Raw genomic sequence first — 23,727 nt, forward strand, 5'->3', positions numbered from 1 at the left:
TATAAAAATATAGGTTGGTGGTTTTGTTGCCTCTCATTAGGGTTTCTGTATGACTCATCTAGGCTTCAGTCAGAAGCCGTGCTCCTGTCCAGAGGGAACTTTCATCCTTTTTCTCTTACATTTGCTGCCCATTGTATTAGGAATTTCTAGAAATGCAGGTGAAGGGAATGAGTGATGTCCTCAGGCCTGTGGCCGTAACACAGGCTGGTGCCAGAAGTGTTTATATCCAAGCACAATTACCTTGTGGGTTTAATAAGTAGTTTCTGTGACAACAGGAAGGAGTGACATCTTGCCAGGCCCATGGGATTCCTGTCCAAATTTCCTCTCCAGACTTGGAGACAATTGGAACCAAAATGGGGTGTCTTTGGGTAAGCTGTGATAAAATCAAGCAGGTCGCAGCCCTCCCATATTGTGTGTCACTTCTGGCTAGGGCTGAACTTGTGTTGGCAGCAAAATGGTCAGCAGGAATTGTTTGTGTAAACCTCTGTTGAATTAATAGCTGGATGTACCAGTCTTTTTAAAATGCTTTCCTGGAGTTTTTTTTGTTTTGTTTTGGGGTTTTTTTTTTTTTGTTGCTGTAGGGTTTGGGCTACAAAATTTGGTTTCTTGGCCCAGAGCTGCGCGCACTTGAAAGCTCCCTGCGCATAGCTCATCCTTCTTCAAAGTAGAGAAGCTCGTCCCTTGTGTGAAATGTGCATCCCACTGCCAAAATGCTGGCTGCTGTCATGGCACGCATTGTGTTGCCTCCCCACTGCTCCTCTTCCCTACCCTCCTCCCCTTCCCCTCACATTACAACAGTGTTTTTTCTTTTTGGGGAGGATGTTTTTGATCACAGTGCTGCAGCTGAATGCCAGTGCCTCACTAGAGGAGCAAAGAAAAAGCTTGGTCACCCTAAACTATGCTTATTTTACAAACTTGAGAACTGGCCTTGTGTGAACCTTATGAGATTCAACAAGGCCAAGTGTAATGTCCTGTACATGGGTTGGGGTAACCCCTAGTGTTGATACAGGCTGGGGGATGCACAGAGTAGGAGAAACCCTGCAGAGAATGACTTGGGGGTACTGATGGATGAAAAGCTGGATATGAGCTGGCAATGTGTACACAGCCCAGAAAGCCAACTGTATTCTGGGCTGTATCAAAAGAAGAGGGAACAGCAGATTAAGGGACATGATTCTTCCCCTCTATTCCTCGCTCACAAGACTCCACTTGGAGACCCCACTTGCCCAGTTCTGGAGTCCTTGGCCCAAGAAAGATATGGACATGTTGGAGTGGGTCCATAGGAGGGCTACCAAAAATATCAGAGGACTGGAGTACCTCTCCTATGAAGACAGGCTGAGAGAGTTGGAGTTGTGGGGTTGGCTCTTTTTAGCAGGGCAGTAGAAGCAGTACAATATATACTGGTTTTAAACTAAATAAGGGGAGACGTAGACTAGATACAAGGAAGAAGTTTTTTACCACCAGGAAGAAGTTCCCCAGAGAGGTGGAAGGTGCCCCATCCCTGGAAAAATTCAAGGTCAAGTTGTACAGGGCTCTAAGCAACTGGATCTAGTTGAGGATGTTCCTACTCACTGCAGGGGTGTTGGAGTAGATGAGCTTTAAAAGTCCTTTCCAGACAAAACTGTTCCATAATTCTGTGATTTAAAAAAAAAAAAATAAATTTTTTTTTTTAAGTTAATGGTTTTGGTGGTGTTGGTCACTTGTTTGACACACAGGGTGGTATAAATGTCCTGCCTCTTGGTGGGAATCACTTATGGGGATTTTGGGGTTTCCAGTGCAGTGTGGCAGTATGCTGTGGTACGCTTACCTAATAAGGTCTGCCTAGAAATGTTAATCTTCTTGCTTGGCAATGATGTAGCCCTTCAGGAATTCAAGGGCAGAAGTGCTCAAATAGTGATTTTTAGAGACCCCAAGACAATTACAGGGCTTATGAAAATATGATGACTTACCTGATCTCACTTATGTCTTTATATCAATTTGCTGACTTAATTTATTTGAATGCTAAATGCTTTAGGGAAATGCTTTTCCAGGGAATTAATATTTTAACTAAAGCAAGTACTAAATATGACATACACTAGTATTGCTTTTGACAATATATTTGTCTCCTATAAATAAAGTAGAAAACATATGCCCCATGGGCCAAATTCCACTTGGCTTTACACTGAGATAAATTTAGAATTACTTCATTGTTATCAATGTACAGCTTCTCAAAAAAAAAAATCAATTGTGAGCCAAGAGGCATTAACCAAGACCCCAAAAGGGCAACAGGAAGTTAGTTCACAAAACTTAACTCTTATATTTCTGCAACATTCAATTTAGTGCCCACTCCCAACCCCCAAGGAATAGAACTTTCTGGCTGCAATAAATTTCTCTGTGAGGGGTGCATTATGACGATTTTAACAGGAAAGTTTCACCAGTTGTCTAACACCTATTAAATGAATATTGCTGTTTACAGGATAAAGGATTAGAGGCATCCAGACTCTTATTTTATGATGATGCCCCATGCATATATTTGATTATATTTTTAGGATATTTCTGTTCTCCTTTAGAGCTGGTCAAATTTAGGTTGAATTTTGCTACACGATATTTTTCCTCAGCATTTTTTTTTTTAATTAAAAATAATCTGTCTACCCTAGGCTTTTGTTTGTTTTGCTTTTGTTTCAAGTGTGTGTGTCTAATGTCTCCTTTCCATTTCTGTCTTCTTTAGGATGACAGCGATGGGATTCCCTGGTCAGAGGAGAGGGTGGTGCGGAAGGTCCTTTATTTATCTCTGAAGGAGTTCAAGAACGCGCAGAAGCGGCAGCACGGCGATGGCATCAGCGGGAGCCTCAAGGCAGTGAACGGTGAGTTGAGCCCTGTGGAAGGACTCAGTCCTTTTCAAAGTGGTTCTTCTGCTGCAGTGAGGAAGGGGGGCCAGTGCACCATCTGGCATGCACTGTGCCTTTTTGATCTCCACAAAAGAACGAGTTTCTTAAAGTGTTCAAAATGCCCGGTTTGAACAATCCCCATGTTTTGGTTTCTGGCAAACCGATTCAGATGGAGGTCAGGATGGAGGGTGGTAGGTGTGTCAGTCAAGAAGACAGGGACAGGCTGATGCTTGGTAAAAAAGGAGGCTCTTCTGGTCAGTCTGCTCCCTGATGTGCTGAGTATGTCAACAGAGAAGGTATTCATTTACAGGTAATTAGCTTCAGTTACCTCTGGGAAGGACAAGGTGGGACAGAATTTACCTACTCTGTCATTTAGATGCAAGAAACTGGCCAACCAAGCACCTGTAATTCTGGGGTGATCTCAGCCCATGTTGTCTATTGTTCAGAGGTGAGGCAGCACAGGAGTCATAAAAAGATTTAAAGGACTGATAGGAAAACAAATGCTGGGACATTGGACTCTCGTAGTTTAGCAGGTCACAGAGCAGTTGTTAGAAAGTTTCAAAAGGAGATGCAGACCAGCTTACATTACAGATGCTTGAAAGAACTTTAATTTTACTTATTTAATCCTTTGAACTATTATATCTGTTGCTCCCCCTTCCCTTATGGTTTGCTTAAAAATGCCATGGTGTCCCAAGAGGTGAATATAAAATGTCTCTCTTTCAGATTCAGTCCCTGACATAGGAACCTTTCTTGAAAAGGCTTTGTCATGCTGGCTTGAGCTTTGAAAGTGATGATTAGCAGGATTCAGATTTCTGGGCAAGCTTAAGATTTTCTCTTCACCCACAAGAGCTTATTTGTTTCTTTATGGAGGTTTATGGCAGTTTCTTTTAGGCATGTGCATAACTATACATGTGCTAATGCATTAAAGCAGCAGCTGGGTGCTTACTTGGTAGATTATTCTTATAAATAAGTAGCTTTCATTTTTGACATGGTGAGTCAAATTTCACTGCATTTTCACTGAGCATTATTGCCAATGAGGGGAAAAAACCTTGGGGAACAGCTGAATAACTACAGGCAGCACGGTGAAGTTACTGCATTGCGTAAGGAATTGGAAACTCCTTAATGAGATTAAAGAAGACCTCAGACTTCTGAGTTCAGTGATAATATCAAATACTGATCTTATGGGAAGGGGCATCTAGCTTTAGCAGCCAGACATTAATAAGCATGGAGGTGTACACAAAACAGCACTGGCTTTTTTCCCTCCAACACCTCTGCATCATTGATCTTCTGTCAAGCACAATTTCTCTTGGAAAGTTTCTTACTCCATTGTGGGGGTTTTGTTTAGTCAAAGGAAAAAAGTCTAAAAGGCGTGAAGCACAGTAATTGTGTGTTAGGAGGCTTTGATGGTGTGCCAGGTTACAGGATGACTGAGGTTTTTATGGTGCCTTGTTTCTCCAAAGGCAGCTTAGATCAAAAGTGATTTGGCTGGGAATGCTGTGTCAATGCAGGTACCAGACATGGAGCACACCACTGGCTTCCTCTGGCAGCAGCACAGCTCGTGTCCTCAGAGCTTGTCCCTTGGGTTTAAAACCACAGTGTTTGCTGCTTTTTCTCTTTTCATAGACAAGAAGGTGATCAGCTCTTTGGGAGTTAGGTGGGATTTTTTTTGGCTGGTTGGTGGGGGAGGTTTGTGGGTTTTTTGTTGTTTGTTTGTTTTAATTTTTGTTTGTTGTTGTTGTTTCTGTTTTTTATTTTTGTTTGGTTGGTTGTTTTTTTTAGCCAGAATCATATTATGTCTTTGTGTTTGCTAAATGATTCTTTAAATATCCTGTCTCAGCACTGCTCTATTTCAACATCACCATCCAAAAGCTTTTTTCCCAATTGATATGTGTAAGAGTGCTTCATTTAAAAAAAGGTTTTGCAAAAGGGAGGAGGATTGATATTGTGCAGTGACATTAAGAAAATCTATTTAAACATGCAACTTTTTAATTAAAACTTAAAAAAGTGTTTTCAAATTCACAAGCCTTTGTGGACTGGATGAAAAAGCAGGTCATTACTTTATGGGCTAGAGGGAAAAGCAGGTCATCCTAAGAAATTGCCAAGCTATTTTGAATCTAGGAAAATTTAATATTTTTTAGAGTGAGCCTTAGATCCATGATTTCATACTATTGAAGTAAAAAATATTTCTTTGCGTGTGTCCTTTGTTCCAACATTAAGGCCACAACCAGAATTTCCTTGTGTTACTCCAAAAGGCATCACGCATTTACATACAGTTTTATGTGAGCCATCTCCTTCTTAATATTCAGCACCCACAGCTCTCGGGGAGGGGTGTGGGGTGAATCCAGCTGGACTAGTTTGAAGTTAAATGTGTTCAGTGTCTCTGTAAATCTGGACTCCCCTGACTTTTAATTCTGGTTTGGATGCTTTGGGTTACAAACATAAAGGTGGGAAAAGGTTCTCAGTGTGAAAGCATGGAGTGGTCTTACCTACCCCTGAGAGAGTCCCTCAGGGGACTGTGAACCACTGAGTAGGCAGGATGAGAACTTAGTGCCACAATATGTAGTGCAAGAGAGTTTCTTTGTTCTGTTTTTATATTTATCATCCCTTAAATCGTTTATTTATAAACTTGCAACCTGTAACTTGTTTCAGTAGGACATACTTACTTTTGGCAATAGAGGAAGATAAAGTACACACCAGCTTCTTCTGACTGTTGTCTTTAAGAAATTGTATGGATTTTAAGTGGCTGAAGTTGCATAAGCATTCTATAAAAGTTGTTTCACCAGCATTTGCCAAGCTATAACTAAACTTGTATGAAAATATTTTCAATGGTATTTCAGCTGGTGAGTACAGTGGTATCACTGGTAATGATTTGGTAGCTGGAATAATGGTGCCTTTTTGATTGATAGTGTGAAAAGAAAGTTCATTTTAAATGTGAGAGATGAACTCATTAAAGGAGTCTTTTCTGTACTAGAGTTTCTGCAAGCTGTAAGATGGACAGAGACAATTGACTTCCATGCCTCTCTGAATAACTGGAGTAAAAAAAAATAAAAATTCAAAGTAGTTTGGAGATTTACATGCATTGTAGTACCTTGTCTGTCTCTTCTGAACTATGAAAGATATTTGTTTTCTTGAAAACAATCCTTCCATTTTCAGTTTGTGGCTGATACACCATTTCTTAGGCTGTTGTCGTTGAAGTAGGGGGATTTTGCTTAGGGTTCGTAGTGTGTTTGCAAGTCTCTTTACTCCTACCTTTTTGTATCTCCTTTTCACTTGGTAATTTTTGCTTCCATGTCTGTGTTACCTATTATTTTTCACCCTATTTTTCTTTCTTCACTCCTATTTCCCATCTCAAGATAGAAGGATTTCAGAGAAACAGGACTAGATGTATTATGACTATTGTATTGGCGAATGCTCCAAATGTATGTTTATGTTGACACTAGATATTTGCAGAATACAGATTAAAACTCTGCAGTATGCTTTGTTTGCTATGTGTTCCTGTGTGTGGGAATATAAAATCTGAAGGAGATGCTTCTGCAGGTTGTCAAGAAACCTTCTGCAACCCTAAATGGGATACTGAAACTCTGATTATGGAAACAAGGTCATGTGCTGAAAAACCCAGAGGGACCTCTTTAGTGATTTTGATTACTGCTGCCTGTCATTTGCATTAGGATTTTAAGAATAGGGATTGGTGTTTGGAATTGTGATACCAATTTTCAAAGATCCTCATCTAAAAGGAAAACTAGGTCCCTTGGGAAATCATTTTCTTCTTGTGTAACTTAGAATGTGAGATAAGGCTGTAAAAAGCAATGAAAGATATAATTATTGCTTGCATTCTTTTTATGAGAGTATATCATAGAGAAAAATTTTATGACCTAAGATTTTAAATTCTGTACTTCAGAACTTGTGATGAAGAAGAAATCTGTGATACAAAAGTACTGGAGTTTCATTGATGGAAAAAGTGTTGAAGTTAGCTTGTTTGTTTAACATGGTTAGTTCATCTACAGAGATGACAAACCAGACATTGGAATTATTCAAGCAGATAGTACATTTTCTGCAGCTATGCTTTGTCCTAGAGAGGTGTCATGGCAATTTCCAAACCTGCCAGCTAGGTAAATGTTGTGGCAAATACAAACATTTTATTTCTAGTTGGGAAATCAAATGTAAGCAAGCCTATGCTTTCGTTCAAGGTAGAAGTTGGAAGTCTTGCTCATTTAGTAAGTCAGAAGATGGGTAAAAATATGTAATTTTGCTATTTTGAGATATTTCACCTTAGATTTAGGGATGTTAAAATTATTTATTCATCTATGTTTGCTCTTTAACTAAAGAAGGAACAATGTCAGCAGTTCGGTGGAGCTGGCGGTCAGTCCACAGACGCCTGTGGTCCCCCTTTCTTCTTTGTGCTGGTCTACTCCCAGCCTTAGCCATTCCCACACAAAAGCTAATGTGACTTTTACTGGATGTTTGCTTTTTCCAAAACTGTCTTGGCCCAGGCCCCCAAGGCAGCCCGTGGTAGGACCATGGTGCTGGACCCATCAGCCTGCTCTGATGCCTGAGTCTGCCCATCCCCAGCTGGGCTGCTACTGCACTGGCTGCCCAGGCTGGCTGGGGCAGGCAGCAGTGCTATATGGAAATAGCTATTTTTGTCATTGCTGCATGCTTTTTCAAGTGTTTCCTGTCTTCTGCATGGGGGGTTTCTGTCTCTCCCCAGCAGATGGCATAAAAACAAAGGTGCCCAGTGGTTAGGGTGATATGGGGGCTGGGTTCATCTGACTCCAGCTTGGTGTTTGTTTTCCCTGGCTGTGTAGATGGTATCCTATGCATGGCATAAAAAGGGATAATCATGGTAGAAATTCCTAAACACAGCTAAGCTGGGTGATTCATCTCAGTGCCCTGTGTTATTTGCCATGAGCCAACCATGTGGGGTGACAGCAGCTGCCAGGAGGGCAACCACATCTTTTCTGGGTTGAGGCCACGTCTCTTCTCAGTTGTGCTGATGAAAACACAGCGGCTCTTGGAGAAGTGCTGCTATCTCAGTGGTGCCCTTACATGCCCTGAGTCACTACTTGCCTCTTTCCTCCCTGGTGCAGGCAAACAGGCTGGACCACCACCCAGCCTTTAATACTGACCAAGAAAGTAGCTCTCTTCTTTTGCTGTGATGGTTCAAATATGCTGTGAACTTCACCTCTCCTTTTTCTGAAGGCTGCAATTAAATACTGGAAGAAGATTTTATGCTAACGTTTGTCTAGGGAGCTTTTCACTCCATCAGTGATGTGAAATTGCATTTGTTGACAGTGGGTAATGTCTGTCTGTCTCCTAAGCTTTAGTAGAAGATTGTAAGTGTGCCAAGGACCCTTGTCTGTGTAAGTGGATTTCTAAAATGCATTTACAGAAACAGAAATACCTCTTTCAACTTTGCAATATTTCCTCTTTACATTCAGAGTAAACAGCTTTTTTTGGCTAGTTTAAGACTGTGATTAAATATAGATGTTTTCAACTGAAAGGTTCAGAAAATAAGCATTTGAGCAGATTTGTCATGGCACTCAACATCACTTTCACTTTAATGCTTGATGTCAAGTGAATTTAAAGATTAACAAATAAACAACAGGATGTTGGGGTTGGGCTCCATTAAAGATTTCCAAATCTCTTTTCCTTTCTTTGTTTTTTTTTTTTTTTAGAACAGAATTCATTTTCAAGCCTGCCAAGGTCTTGCTTGTTCATTGGCTGACACAGGCTCTTTTTTCCTTTTCCATTATCACCGTTTATAAAAATTCTGCAGGCCAAATTACGCCCTCAGTGATCTCTACTCAATTTGATTATGTCCAAATTGTGCTCCTGACTTAATACAATTTCAGTGTTTGGCAGGGCTGCCAGGAAATTTTCTCATGCAGGACACCTATCATCGTTTTCTTCTGAAACATAGCAGAAGTGGATATTTTTTAAACCAGAGAAAAAGAGAAATTGTGTAATTAATTTTCTTAAAACTTAATTTCATGGCCATCTAAGAAGAGTTGCTATTGCCCCTAAGTGCATTTCTAGTCAAAGTAATTCTAAAAATAATCTTGTCTTCCTGCAAATTACTAATTGTAGGTAATGGAAAATGAAAACAGCAATAAATAACCTGCAGAGAGAAGCATATGCATAATCTGTAAGGGACTGAATTATTGTAGGCCTAAAATAAATAAGATGGGAGAGAGTTCAGCAGTGGCTGATGGGTCTGGTCACACTCCTTTCACCTCCTGTCCTATGCTGGCTCTGCCATTTATCTGCTTTATGCAGTACAGATGGATTAGCATGCTGAAGTGGCAGAAAAACAATTTAAAAAAAATAAATAATTTTCCTCTAGTTTAATGAAACACACAGGTTTATCAAAAGCTCAGATAAGTGTTAAGTGTTTGTTTGGTGGAAATGAGGGGACAGATACCTTGACTGCAAGATGGAGGAGTAAACCAGACTTGTCCATTTTGATAGTAGAAGCAGCTTTGTTGGCACAGTTACCTTGTGTAAGCATAGCCTTAACATTGACACAGTTGTCTCATATAACCACAGCCTCAGGTGCTAGAAGGAACAACAGTTGCCAGAAATAGGAGCAAAACTAGAGTGTAGCTTAAAAATCCACTGAAAAGTGATTCACAAATGTAGCGTTAGATTTATGTATTTTATGTATTAAACAAAACAAACAACAACAAAAAAACCCAGCAGTGAAGTGGTGGTGAAATTCATTACATAGACCTTCCAACAGAACTTTGCCTTAATCCCAGCAGAGGACAACAACTTTGTTTTCCTTGACTCAGGGTCATTCTCCATGGCTGCTGCCTTGGATTTACTGTTTATATCAGCAGTCCAGAAAGCACCCGTGAGAGCAGACAAGCAAGCTGCTTCATTCTGTCTTTGTCAGCCATAAAATTGCTAGCCAGCCAAAACTTGGACCCTGGCATCTTTCTGACTTGCATATACAGCCAAAAGGATGGTGGTGGTTTTACCTCATAGGGTTGCCAGCTCTGTTGAAAATTGTATGTCTAGAAAAAAATTCTAGATTGCTTATTTTAGAATTTAGAGTAAGAAATCACTTGTACAAAGCTGCTTTTTCTTGGCTGTAATATTAAGTGAGAATCCAAAGCCAGTGCATCTAATTCAGCTATTTCATTGGTTGTCAGATAAAGACATTTAAATTTGTTTGTAGTTGTTTTACATTTTTTTAATGATTGTATTTTTATTGGTGTGTTAAAAACAAGAGAAATCCACTCTCCTTCAGACAGATAGGTTGGGGTGGAAGAAGTTCATGAAGTGATCTGCTAAGATGAGAACTGGTGGTTGATGCTAGTCACTTTCTTCATCTTTTCTGTGCTAATAGGCAGTAAAGAGAGAACTTGTAGTTTACATAGGCAACAAAACAAAATTAAACATTTGTTGGAGGTGGTGTAAATGGTGGAGTTCCACACACCCATGTCTGCTGGATCATGCTATTGGAAGAGAAGGAAAACTTGCACAAGGTGTGGACACAAAGGGGAGGTGAGGGCAGCAGTCCAGCAGTATGCTCAGAAAAAGTGAGCACAGTGCTTCTGTGTTTATTAGCAATAGTTCTCAGAAGGCGTAGGAGTGGGGAAAAAGATACTTCTATCTCTTTTTGTCTGTCTGCTACCCAGTGATGATGATGATTATTGTTATTATTAGTGTTTATTAAAGTGTAGGAGTGGAGACCAGAGGTCTGCAAGTTGGAATGCATAGCTGTTGTTGTAATAAGGATTTAAATTTCAGTACTTCTCTTGGTCTCCCACCACCCATGATTGGCAGACTGTGCAATAAGTAACGAGTGCTTTTAATTTGAAAGAGACAATAAGGGGTAATACTAGAGAAGCAGCAGGGAAAGAAAATGCCAGTCACTGGAATAGCATACTCTCTTAAGAAAATAGAAATGTAACAGGAAATAAAAGCAATATCACAAATCAAAGCAGAAGTTTGTCATCCAGACAAACTGTGTAATACAGCTTATTGTAATCAGTCCTTGGGAACTGTATTTTCTGAAATTTGTCTATGCTTAGGTTTGAATAAGGCTTCCACTAATTATTTTTAAGCTATAGCTTTGAGCTAGTAGTGCAAGACTACATTTTGTGGAGCACTTTTAGAGTATTAGAGAGAAGACATTTTCAGTCTTCAAGGGCTTGTTTTGTGTCTTACGACCTCCACAATAATTCTGCCTTGACATGGGGGACATTTTAGAAATGGCTTGCTGTTTTAAGGAGTGGAAGGAGATTGAGAACTATTTGGTCCAGAAGGATGTTCTTAAGGCCATTAGGCTGCATTCATTCAGAGCAGGTGTCATGTGTGCTGTACACTATATGGTGTCAACCCTGTTAGTAAAGTGGGTTTTAAAAGAAAAAGTAGAGATACAGTGATAGATTGCTGTAACTGCTGATGGGTACAGTAGCCACTTCTGCAAGTTGTCTGGCACAGCTGTCAGTGCACCTTACTCTTCCACTTCAAATACCCTCCACCTCCTGTGTTTCCAGGCTTTGACTTGTTAAGTGTAGGTGTTCCCAGTTAAAGTGGCTTAGGGGATCCGTGTAGTGATGGGGAGTAAAATGAAAATACCAGTAGATGGATACTGCATTCTTTTTAGGTGTCAGCAGCCCACATTTGAACGTTGAATTTCTGCTCTGAAAATAAAAACAATAATTAAAAAATTCAGTCACAACTTTCCAGGAATTAGTCACGTTCATTTTATGGCTCATAACAGCCTAGGACAGTCTGCACTCTGAGCTCATACCTTCACATTTTAGTTTGGTTTGGGTGGTATTTTTTTGATATCAAAATCTCCAAGTAAAATGTTCTCAAATAACTGCTGTCTTTTGATAACTGGTGATAATGAGAGGTTGATCACATAACTGGTATTTCCCAGTGCTTGTGGGTGAATGTTTTCCAGAAAAATACAGTTTAGCACATATACTGTTAAATCATAGCAGATTGCTATATTTTGTAATAAATGCACATGGATTTTTTGGTCTTTTTGTGTGTGTCTGACTAGCACAGATTTATTACAGGCAGTTAATGTGATGTTGCTTCCAGAATTAGATGAATACACATTTTCAATAATCTGCTTCTGATGTCCTTTATTTCCCAGTTCAAATTAATTTAATACTGTGAAGGAGGTCCAGTCAAAGGTGTAGATGTAGAAGCATTGTGCTTAGAGCGTCAGGGATGACGGTGACAAAATTGACTTGCGAGTGTTGTTTGAGTAGATCTGAAGGAGTTTCCAGCTCTGAGAGCTAGAGGCTTCTGAATTTCAACCCTTACCCTTCCTGTTTTCTCCTCTCACAAGACAGTTACAGAGCATTGCAATTGCAGTCGAGACTATGTGATGTTTCAGATCTGTCCACTAAGACTAACTCATTCCAGATAAGCCCTGAACAGACAACATTCATTTTTTACTTTGCTCAGAATTTCCTGTGCTTTGTTCTGCATCTGTTTGTAAAAGACTGCGTTATCTTTGGAAGCCTTCATCTTGTTTTCTTTATTCAAGCTATATGCTAAATGGAAAAAGGCAAGAGCTGAAAGGAGCCCAGCTGGAGCAATCTGACAAGGATCCCACAAAGGGGCAAAGCTGGCAAACTCCTGAAACCTCTTCAGCTGACCTCTGGTGCAATTTGGGAAGCCAGGAGATAAGCCACTTTTCCTGCAGATGGTTTGACCTCAGCCAGCTGTTCGGAGTAATGCCCCAGGACCACACCAACATTTAATTGCATTTTTTCCCCTTCACTCATCACTCACTTAGCTTCAGTAGTGATTGACCTTAGAAATATTTCAGTTCAGCTTCTTCCTAGTCTTTGTGTGCCTGTGTGCAAACAGAAGTGCTAGAGGTAAATTGTAACTTGGCGTGCTCTGCTTCAGCCAGGTTGCCTCAAAAACAAGTTCTTCCTAAAATACCTCCCTCAGACAGTGATTGTCTCCTCTGTGAGAGGTGAAAGCATTTCTTGCATGGCCAGCTGTTTTTAAAGATGCTCTTTTTACTGTAGCTGCAAAGCACCCCAGTGTTTTTATGTCATGCCTGCTGTGTATGTGGAGAGATTGAAAGAAGCTTAAAAGTGATGAAAATGGCACAGAAGGAGTACAGTTTTTCCCCTGCTTCACAATGTGGGAGTTTTCTTTATGCTTCAGGGTGGAAATGCTGTCAGTGTTAGCAAGAGGGTGCTAGAACAGTGGTAGAAACACGTCCTCTTGGATAGGACATTGAGTAAAAGGCATCTGAGTTGCACTGAAGTGTTTCAGATATAAGTGTATAGGATTGAGAGAACTGAAGAGGAGTGTAATCTGCTTCTGTTTTTTTCCTGGCCCCTGCTCCCTTGCTGTGATGTTGGGATTTCATTTCAGAGTGCTGTGCATGTCAGAAGCAAGTGGTAGGGTTGCACAAGGTGTCATGAGGGAGTGGACTGGGGTTGTGGAGTGGCATATTGCTGTTACACAGTCTGCTTGAAGGGCTCAGTTCCCCTTCTGTTGGTTCCTGGCGTGCATCTGTCCAGGAGCATACCAATTCACTTCCAAGGAGAAGAGTTCCAGCAGATCTTTAGTGTGACAATCTACTTGATAGGACAGTAAGAAGAGAACTTCTATAATTTTGCCAACATAATAAAATCAGGTACTTTCTACTGTAGTTGTTCTGCGTCTTTATATCTTGGAAGGTCAGCAACAATTACCTCCAGGTGGTAGTCATGAATAAAAAAGGATAGATGTTAGCAGAATGCAGCTTGAATTCTTGCAACATATTTGTTGCTACTCTTCTCCCCCTCCCCAAAATCAATTGAAGATGGCCTTTTGTGCAGAAATGAGGTCTGTGGTTAAGGACTACTTGTCAAGTTTTATTTAGATGGAAACCTGTCTCAGAAGCTTTACCTCATCTCATTGTCCTGCAGGGATGAACTTCAAATGCCAGTTTACATTTGCCCCAAAATGACCTTATCTAATTGAAATGGACACGGCTGTCTTAGCTAAGTAGATAAACACAGCCCATTTGCAATTGTAGATTTAAATGCAGTCTTTGATAGATTACCTTCACACAGTATGGTAGTGTCCTTGAATATTTATAGTCTAATTAACAAGAGACCAGAACTGAAGAGTAAACGCTCTTTGTGAAAGAGATGCTTTTGAGCCACAAGCTGATGTTAATCTCTCCTTGGTTGGAGGAAGACAGTTTGGTACAAAGTCTGCTTTAAGCAAGCATGGAAAGCATTTCACTAAAGCATGCAAAGTCTTAAAAGTTGTTTAACATCCAGAGCGTAAGACAGGTTTACATAAAAATACTCTGCTCCTAAAGTAGAATAAATGAGATGTTAGTTTTAAGGCATAGCTCAGTGCAGAAACCACCTTTCTTTCTGTTACAGATCTTCACATTTGCCATTAACAGCCAGGAAAGCAGACTCCCTTTAGAATAGTTAACTGATTGCAAAAAAGAATTTAAGATACTGCCTGCAAACTTGAATATTGGGGTCTATCAGGAACATGGTTTTGCAGTCCTTCGATTTCCCTAGTGTAGCTGGATGCTGAGATAGTGCTGGATTACCATCTGGCTGTATCAAAATTATAGCTGCTAAGTAAATTTCTATTTAAAGCTTCTAAAATAATGTTGGATTCAGTGGGGATAGTCTTACGAAAATTAAATTTGTGGGAAAACTTAGAAAGGAACAGACTGCTGAGAAAGACTGCTCTTCAGTTTGCACTGTCCTAATTCCAGGAGAAATTTTGCTGGTACAGATGAAGGACTCAGAAAATTTACCAAGGTTTTAGGAGGACAGCTTTCAGTTTTTGTCCCGTGACTGCTCTCCCTCTTGACCTAGGCTGACCAGGTTGTTCTTCAGGCAACAGGGACCAGAGAGTAGAGATGTATTCCATGTCAGTTGTTTCCCTTTATTCAGGTTGGAGGCAATGGAACAGTACTATTTCGGTGCCCTTCTGTCACAAGAAGACTTAGGTTCCCTAATGTGCTAAGCAGAATAGGAAGGACCTTGTTAAGATTTTGATTTGGTTTTGTTTTCTCTAAAAATGATTGTTACTCTGCAGCTTGAAGGAATTATAAAGGAAAGGTGAGCACTCCTCAGCCCCAAGGTTTGGGGCTGAGTGTGGTGTAGTGCCAAGTTCAGCAGAAGGATTTAGGGAATTCTTTCTGTAGGAAGACAATTGCTCCTTGTAGGGAGCAATTTTGTCTGGATGTGGCCTGTTGGGAGCCAAGGAATATTTTGGAAGGCTACATCTACTTTCGCAGGCAAGATCCTGCTTTAACCCAGGTGGGGACATACCAAGTGAAATTATGACTTCAGAGGAACTAATCTGCTAATGTGGAAGAAACTTTTATTGATCATGTAAAAAAAATGTCCCTTCTTCCCTCAAAAGCTTATAGCTTGACTAAATGTAAGTACTGTTTTGAGGAAGAACCTGATTATGGCCCTTCTGATTGAGACCTTAAACACAAAGCTCATGACAGGATTTCATTGTAGGAGCTCACTCACCCATCAGGGAACTTTAGGGAATATACTGGCTTAGTATTTGCTTGGAAACTACAGTGAAAAAGAAAGGCAAAGCTGCTGAAACCTTGGAGATTGCAGAGCTTCCCATGGTATGCATTTTCCCCCTCAAAATTCACTCGTATGATTTAGGTTTAAGACTACACAAGCTTGAGTTTAACTTACTCACCAGTGATGTGCAGCAGGTGTGCCATACTGTGCCATCTCTGGAAACAGCATCTCAAACCTGAGTAGGCCCCTGAAACGCTCACAAGTGCTTCCTTCTGAATGGCAGAGAAACTGCTCTTGGTCCAAATCTAGCTGCATCTGCTGCTAGTGCCTCTCATGGGGGATACTCCCATTTATACTACTTGCTTTCTGTGCAGTGTTGTTCAGGATTTTTAGCTTATGATGATAGGAAAAATAATTCTCATATACTGCCATGTTAATACCAGAGAATTAGGAGTACTCCCCCTCTTCCTGTTTGTGTACACCCTTCGTTTTCTGTTGTCATTCTTTTTCCTCCCTTTAAACTGGAAGGAGAAAAATGAGTGTTCCTGTTTTCTCCATGTACTTTTCCTCTCCAGCAACCTGTGGTTTTTTTTTTCTGTCTTTGTCCTCTCACTTTCTGTGCTCCCTTTGAAGTGGGAGCGTTTTTTCCTGCAACATGCCAAGAGGACAACTCCAGGCTGCTTGCTGCAGACTCACTGTGGAGATCATGGATTTCTTTTTTTAGTTCTTTTCCCCTACCTCCTCCCACAAACTCCTGGGCTATCCAGCCCAGTGAGAGCAGACTGGCCTTAGTATTTGGAGAAAAGATCTGTAGTAATCACTGTGTACATGCTAGTAAAAAGCATCACCATGGTATACCAGCTCAGTTGGAGTACTAACTGTACATTAATTCTCTAACTGATAATTAGTTTTATTAAATTCCAATTTCCTGAAAGGAACCATTATCAAATAACACTGTTTGAAATCTCAAAGAAACATAAGGAATGAAAGCTTAGTCCTCTTCTGCTTTCATCTTTCAGAAGCAATCCCTATCTCAACATCTTGACCTACATTTTCTTTTTACCCTCTTCAAGAAACATTGTGTGGATTTAATGTCTCACAGGGGAGGCAAAGACTTTTTTTTTTATACGTGTATATGTGTTGACATATAAAGTTTTGGGAAAACAATGAGGCCTTCTTGTCCCCAGTGATTTTTTTTTTAACTTAAAAGCGTTTTCCATAATATATCTGAGGCAGATTAAATGTAAGAAATCTATCACATCCCTTTACAAGTGGTCCCCTTTTATCTATCAAGCTTTTTTCCAAAGCCTTTCCTTATTTTATATATCAGTGGAGGAAAAAAACTGGACTCTTCTTTCTGATATCCTGCTCACCTCTTGGGATCCAGTCTTAAAAATTATTTCTACCATTAAATGAGATGGGGGAGCTTGTTTTTGGATTTGGGGGGAGAAGTGTTTGAAATAATTGTTTTGTTTGCATTCATTCTTCCTGTTCCTTGGGTTCATGTTTGTAATGAACAGTTTTACATGGGATTTAAACCTTGACCTGGGTGGCACAAGTGTGTGAAGCAGCAAAGGCTGTCACTGCGTCGAGCAGCTGGTGCAGGTTACAGGATAGTCAGGGTCCCAGCTTTGATGCTGACAACCATTCCCACTCTGTGAACTGTCCCTCTTCCAAAACATAGCATGGCATATTTGATTTGCAGTGCTGCTTCCCATTAGACTCATCCATCCTCCTCTTCAGGAGGGTGGCTCCCATAACCAGTGTGGTTGAAGCCATCCTTTCTGCCTCATCCCGCCCCGTGGGGACTGTGCTCCTAAAGTAGGATGTCTTTTCCCACTGCAGGATAAATGCTGCTGTGGCCTTGTCCCACGTGGGGACAGGCAGAATTCTTCTCCAATTGGTTCAGTATGGTTTTGTTGGGTGTTTTTTGGGGGCGTCCGAAGAGTGAGGGGGGCAAAATGCATGCCAAGCATTAATACTATTTAATAGTATTTGTAGCTTGAGTTGGGCTTGATAGAGATGCCTTAAAACAGCGTAGGGAGGAGTCCAGGAACTTTTGTTATCTGAATTGTGTCAGTTTAATATCCCTTACTAGCTTTTTATAGGGTACTTTGAATGTACAGAGGGATTCCAGTCGTCATTTTGTCCCCCTCTCCTTTTTGTTTCTGTTTCAGTATTGCCACATCATCTTGAAATAGAGTTATAGACTGTTTTTTTGATTGTAGTAATACAATGGCAAGTTCAGCATACACACAGCCTCTTGGGTGTATTTTGAAAGCTCGCTTACTGTTTTCATCCTGCATTTCTATGCTGTTGCTTTGCACACAGCCTTACTCCCTCACCCCATTTCTCTGATGCTGTATTTAAAACAAGTAATATGCTAAGAGGTACCAGATTTCGGTTAAATGAATGGATGGAAGGAAAATTCTGTGCCGTGAAATGAATCCTTGTTTTTTGGTTTTTTATTTGGTCTGGGTTTTTGCTCATTTGGGTATTTTTTGGGGGGGAATAATTGATCTTTAAAAATCATAAAACGGTACTTTATCTCCTTTGTTATTTTGAAAGATAAAATCATCAAATGCACATCACTGCACAGTCTTGATTATGTAAGTGTGTGTTGATGGTTGTTCCAAGGTTTCTATTAAGTCAGGAAGCAGCTAATGTTGTTTCACTTCCCCTTCTGATGCTCCAAAATGTAAGCAAAAAAAGCTGTTTAATAGCAGCAGAATATTTTATGGCAGTGGAATTTCTTTAACTCCTCCGGGGGGTGGCAGGAAGTCTCCTTAGCATTTCAGAAGGCCTTTCTCCAACATCAGGTTTTCAAGTTGCTGGCCCCATACCCCATCTCTCATCTCTTCCCCCCATGGTTCGCCTGTAGAACTCACAAAAGGGAGGTGAAAGTAAGGTTAAGCTGCTGATCTCAAGTGCTAGAAATAGAGATGGAAATTGCTTGGCATCTGAGAAGTGTTTTCTTAAAGGCTGTTAAAGCCCTCATTTTTTGTATGCTGATGCTTCAGAGAATTGCATTTATGCTGTCAAGAATCAGATGTCCCTAAAATTAAAAGGTGAATGATCCTCCACATTCTCTGGCAGGTGGCTGAAGTTTACTTTACCCAACACCTTTAAACTTGAGTTTTGTTTCCCTTGGTCTGTGCCTCATTCCTATGGTGAGATCCTCAGAGCTCAGCTGACAGCCAAGCATGGGCTCCTCCTGCTTTGTCCCTTCACCTGCTCTCTAAGTCACTGTAGTGCTGGAGGTGGTCTGGGAGGGCAGGGGTTTTCCCCAAGAATCTTCCCAGATACAAATTTACTTACTTCTGGTATGTTTTTTCCATTGGGTGTGCCCAGCAGGTAGATGGTTGCTGTGCATCAGATAGACATCTGCCAGCCCCTGCTACCACTGTCAGCATCATGTGTAAGATGGCCTGGGATCCCCATCTTAGGCTTGTGCTTGAGGAGAGGTGAAATGTCATTGCTCCTGGGCACTCATATGGCAGAACAATTTGTTCATTTGCTTTGGGGTTTCCTATTGCACTTGTGATTTAATTTTGCAGTAGTTACTCTAAACATTGTACTTGTCACTGTCATTGTCACGAGCATCCTCTCCCCTGAGAATAACTCTGCAAACAGATTATAGAGGGCTGAATCAGCAGAGCAGCTCTTCATCCCAAATGTGAAGTGTGTGAAGTGTGCTCTCCTCCAACCTTTAATTCAAGAAAGTGAGGAAATGATACTCACCTGCCTGTCCCTATAAAAAGAAAAGAAAAAAGAAACAAAAAAGAAACCCAACGACCCCCCCCCAAAAAAAACCCAAAAACCAAAAACCACCAAAAAAACCTCCCAAACAAACAAAACCAAGAAGTCCCTTCCTCCTGGCAAGAGGTGAATACAGTTCTGCAAGAACAGATTTCACAGAAAGATAGGTATGTGTTTTTTTATTTGTTTTTTAAAGCAACCTGTTGTTGGAAATATGTTTAAAATACACTTGCCTAATGTGTGGAGGAAAAAATATTTTTATGGCCACATTGCTGTTTCATACATCAAAATCATACCAAGTATTACACAAAAAATAAAAATAATCTTATAGTCAGTATAGCAAGCTAAAGGTAAAACCAATGGCAAGAAGGAAAGCATACCGAAAGTTCAAAGACTGAATTTTGGGGACTTTCCAGATGTCTGAGTTTTTTTATGGTGGCATGTTAGGTGCTTTTGGTGAAGGAGAGGAAATGAATGGTGCATTGGGTAGATGGTGTCAAGAGGAAGGGTTCACTTTCACTCCCAGTAAAAGCAATTACTGCCTTTTTCCCTGAAGAGTGTTCCCCTTCCCTACTAGCAGTGATCTGCCGAGCATTGTGCATGAAATTTAGGGTTACAGACAAAACCCTGGGAAACCAATGGCTTAAGAAGAAGTGTTTGGGAATTACTCAGGCAGCTTTCTTCCCTCTCTTCCTCCTGGAATGTCACAGGGCCTTATGCTGGAGGGGTTGTCAAGCCTACAAGTTTAGACTCTCAACAGATAGGCTAGTGCTCAGGCTGGCAGGCAATTGGAAATTTGGCTGCAGGGGGTGCCAGCGCATCCCCAGTCCTGGAGGAGGCAGCCTGCTTTCCTGCTTTCCTGCTTTCCTGCTTTCCTGCTTTCCTGCTTTCCTGCTTTCCTGCTTTCCTGCTTCCCTGCTTTCCTGCTTCCCTCCTTCCCAGCTTCCCTGCCCTGCTGCCTGGGCTGCCCTGACCTGTGGTAAGGGGAGGGCTGTCTGGCATGTTGCTGAAGAGGCTAGGGTGTTAAGTTATAAGTGGCTGTGGCCTGCTTTCCTTTTGGGGATGTTAGTGGTGGGGTTTTTGGTTGGTTTGTTCCCTCCCTTCCACCCCCCCCCCCGGTTTTGGGTTTTTTTTCCTTCATTATTTTTGTTTGTTTTGTTGTTTGCATTCTGTTTGTTTTGGGGTTTTTTTTTAAAGTTGGTAGATACTTAATTGCTCAAAACTCCAAAGAGATTAGAATTCAACTGCTTAGTAGAAGGAGGTGGCGTGCCAGGAAAAAAAAAAAAAAGTCCTTGTCAGCAAAAGAGGTTGACAGCTCGACTCCTGAAGCTGGCTGATGGATGATCTCAGAGTTAAGGAGAGCATGTTCACTAAAAAGTTATTGAAAATGGGGAGTGAAAGTAATTAAAATGGTTTAATTCAAATCTCTGTCATATATGACTTGCGTTCTTGTAGAACACCTAGCATTTAGCTGAAATTCTTTTTTCCCAGGACAGGAGGAGGACTCTCTCCCTCCTTTTCTTTGACTGAAAGCTCAAAGCATCTCCAGTGAAGGAAGGGCTGAATTCCTGTACCTGTATCTGCTGTCTGTGTGGGAGAATCACTGCTGCTGCATTACAGGACTGTGTGTTCTTGCAGCAAACGAGCACATAGCTTGTGTCACATCGGGGGGAAAAGTGTTTCTTCTATCTGTTTGGAGGGCTGCCCGTGCTGCTGGCAAAAGTAATGAAAGGCAAATCCTAAATGACATGCATTAAAATATCAAATGGACTGTGCAATTAGAAGTATGTCATTCGGCATTTGCCTTTCATAGCTTTTGTCACACAGAGGCAGAATTAGGGACAAGCAGAGGATAACCTCTCCGAAAGGGCTTCCTGGCACTTGTCTTATCCTTTCCCCATCCTCTTTCCTGCAACACACTGCTATGGTAGAATCCTCCTCCTGTTCCAGAGTCTGATGTTTTGCTCAGTGTTGAGGCATACATAGAAGTCAAGTCCTACACTTACTGCTCCAGTCGTTTAATTTAATTTGGTTTACATGAGAAAGAAGTTAACACAAGCTGCTCCTCTAAAGGGCTGGGCTACTGTAGACAAGCACAGTGGCGTTGCTGGCTCAGCCCCTGCTGGTTTGGGAGCTCAAGAAGATGGTTGACTGTGACTGAGGTTCCAGAAACAGCCCTTTTGTCACCTACATCTGATGAGATCATAAGCCTGTCCTGTTTGTGTGATCCCTCAGCACCAGAGGAGTAGGAACCATGCCTTGTCAGAGCAAAAGCATGAAGCAAATGTTCATCAAGATGCTGTTTTGCTGTTGTTTCTGGTTTCATGCAGATATGCTGGGTTTGAATTATACAGCCTGTAAGGGTTTCCTAGAAATCGTAACAAACAGCCAAGCCTTGCTAAGCCTCTCTCTTTTCAGGCTCCTAAGTATTCATTGCTAGCAGTGTGAGACTGCACGCCCTTTTATTTCCCTTGTTGTTTTATTTGCACATTCATATGATGGATTTTCTTTCAATTAGCAGGCTGTTCCTTGCTTTGCTGTGTTTGCGTTTACCTTCCTTCTTCCTCCTTCGTTTATACTCTGTGGAGACACAGTTGCTAATTTTTACTTTTTAGTATAGAATAGCTGTTGTCTGGAGACATGCTCTTGGCATATCTTTCCTTCTCATGGTACTTAAATTACCAGAATGTATTTTTAATTTTTTTTTTCTCCCCCCCATGAATCTATCTAGTCCCTTGGTGCCAAGGATTTTTGAAGTGTGGATTTATTGTTACTTTGTCCATCCATTCCTAGCAGATGCTGAACTCTGAGGTGATATAAAGTGTGTTACTGAACCCAAAAGCAAATTCTGGTAAAGCCTGAGTGGAGGGAAGTAATTAATAAAAAATGGGACTGCTAGTGGTGTATTGCAGTTGAGAGAGATCTGTAAAAGTGAATTAAAATGGAGAAGAATTTTCTTCCTTTGGTGCTCACATACAGGAGACAGAGACCTAAAATGCTGACTAGCTTGCTTCACTTAATTCCTATTTTCCAGATTAATCCATGCGTCCTCCCTCACATTAAAGGATATTGGTGAAGGCATTAATAGACAAAAATACTTTAGAAATTGAGTCAGTAACTTTTGTCCAAGTAACTGTCAAATAGATTTAAACCGAATGAAAGTGGCAGAAACAAAGTATTTTAAAATTAAATGCATTCCTTCACAGGCATGTTGAGGGTTTCCTTGATTCTCTCCTCTCATGGGATGTTACCCTACTGGTTCTCCATTCAGTCATAAAACTGTCCAGAAAAGGCAGGATAAACAAGGCATGATGGTTTTGGCATAAACCCCAAAGAATAATTTAGTTGTATGTCACTGATAATTTTTTTAATACCTGAGAACTTAGACTTTTCTCTCTCGCAGTGGTTATGCCCATTTTTCTATCACTGCTATCCTTGAACTAAGTAGAGATATATTGGACTTGTGGACTTGCTTGTGCCTGTAATTTAAAATAAAATGCATGTGTAATTCTGTTTCCAGATTGTATATTTTATTACCAAACAAGAGAACATGTCCTGTAGGACAGATGTCCCTGGCATAACTGCAAATCAAAGGGCACTTGTTCTCCTTGGGGAGAAATAAAAACCACTCTGTCCAGTGCCAAAATCAACATGAGGCACACACCACTGAGGGATTTTAATAATAACTCCATGTCTCATGTCATGCTTACTGTCTGTATCCCTCCCTTGTGCTTCTCTGGTGGTGGTTCACACTATCCTTTATTTTACAGGCGGGTGAGCTTGGGGAGGGAGGTGACCCTTCACAGGAACCTTCTGGGTGGTGGCTGCATCTGGACAGAGTTCAGGTCCTCACATCCTAACCAAGCTGTCTTTCTGCTGGTTGGCCCTGCAGAGGGCTTTTTGCCTTCTCTACCCACAGCTCTGAGTCTATAGCTAGGGTCTTGCATGTGAAAGCACCTTGTTCCTCTCAATCTTTCTGACATACAGTCAGGAGGATCTGGGGGACAGAGGTGGATGCAAGCTGCCCACATCAAAACCTGTGATTCCTTGGCAACAGGATGGAAGAGTATTGGGTGTTAGCGTCCCCAGAGCTAACAGGGGCTGCTTATGGTACTATAAAATGAACTGTGTTTCTGTTTGTCAGAACCTACTGACCTACAGCCTAAAACTTTCTTAATTAGAAAAGCTGTTGCTCTCCTCTTAATCATACAGCTCCAGGGGCAATTGGTAGGAGCTGGATAGCACATTGGTATTGGTATAAGAGATAGGGAGCAGCTGGTAGGATGGTTGCCATCAGCTCTCTTTCCTCCTCTCTGCTCTCCTTCGTTTGGGATAGCCCTAGCTTTTGGGTCCCGGAGCAACCATTCCTTTCATTTCCTTTTTTTCTTTCTTAAAATTAAACAGAATTGACAAAATTCAAAGTAACTATTTGTGGTTTGAAGCTCTCACTTAATCCTCTCTCTGCGTTTGTAGGAAGGGGACTTAGGAGAGATCTGTTTGTTCCCCCAGCTTTTTTGTCAGCATAACTGCTGCTGTCTCCATCACCTGTGTAGGCACACCCACCTGCTACTCAGCCTGATTTCTGTTCCCTCCTTGGTCCAGGC

The 23,727-nt window shown here is 41.1% G+C and overlaps 1 protein-coding gene across 1 annotated transcript in view; it reads left to right on the forward strand.

Annotated features, from left to right (window-relative positions):
- Positions 1–23,727, forward strand: part of JARID2 (jumonji and AT-rich interaction domain containing 2) — a 224,889-nt gene that overhangs the window by 93,295 nt on the left and 107,867 nt on the right. Inside the window, 1 exon segment of the mRNA XM_030444491.1 lies at positions 2,705–2,840. Within this exon segment, the coding sequence (XP_030300351.1) occupies positions 2,705–2,840 (136 nt within the window).

Source organism: Calypte anna, chromosome 2 (genome assembly GCF_003957555.1).
Source record: "Calypte anna isolate BGI_N300 chromosome 2, bCalAnn1_v1.p, whole genome shotgun sequence".
NCBI lineage: Eukaryota > Metazoa > Chordata > Aves > Apodiformes > Trochilidae > Calypte > Calypte anna.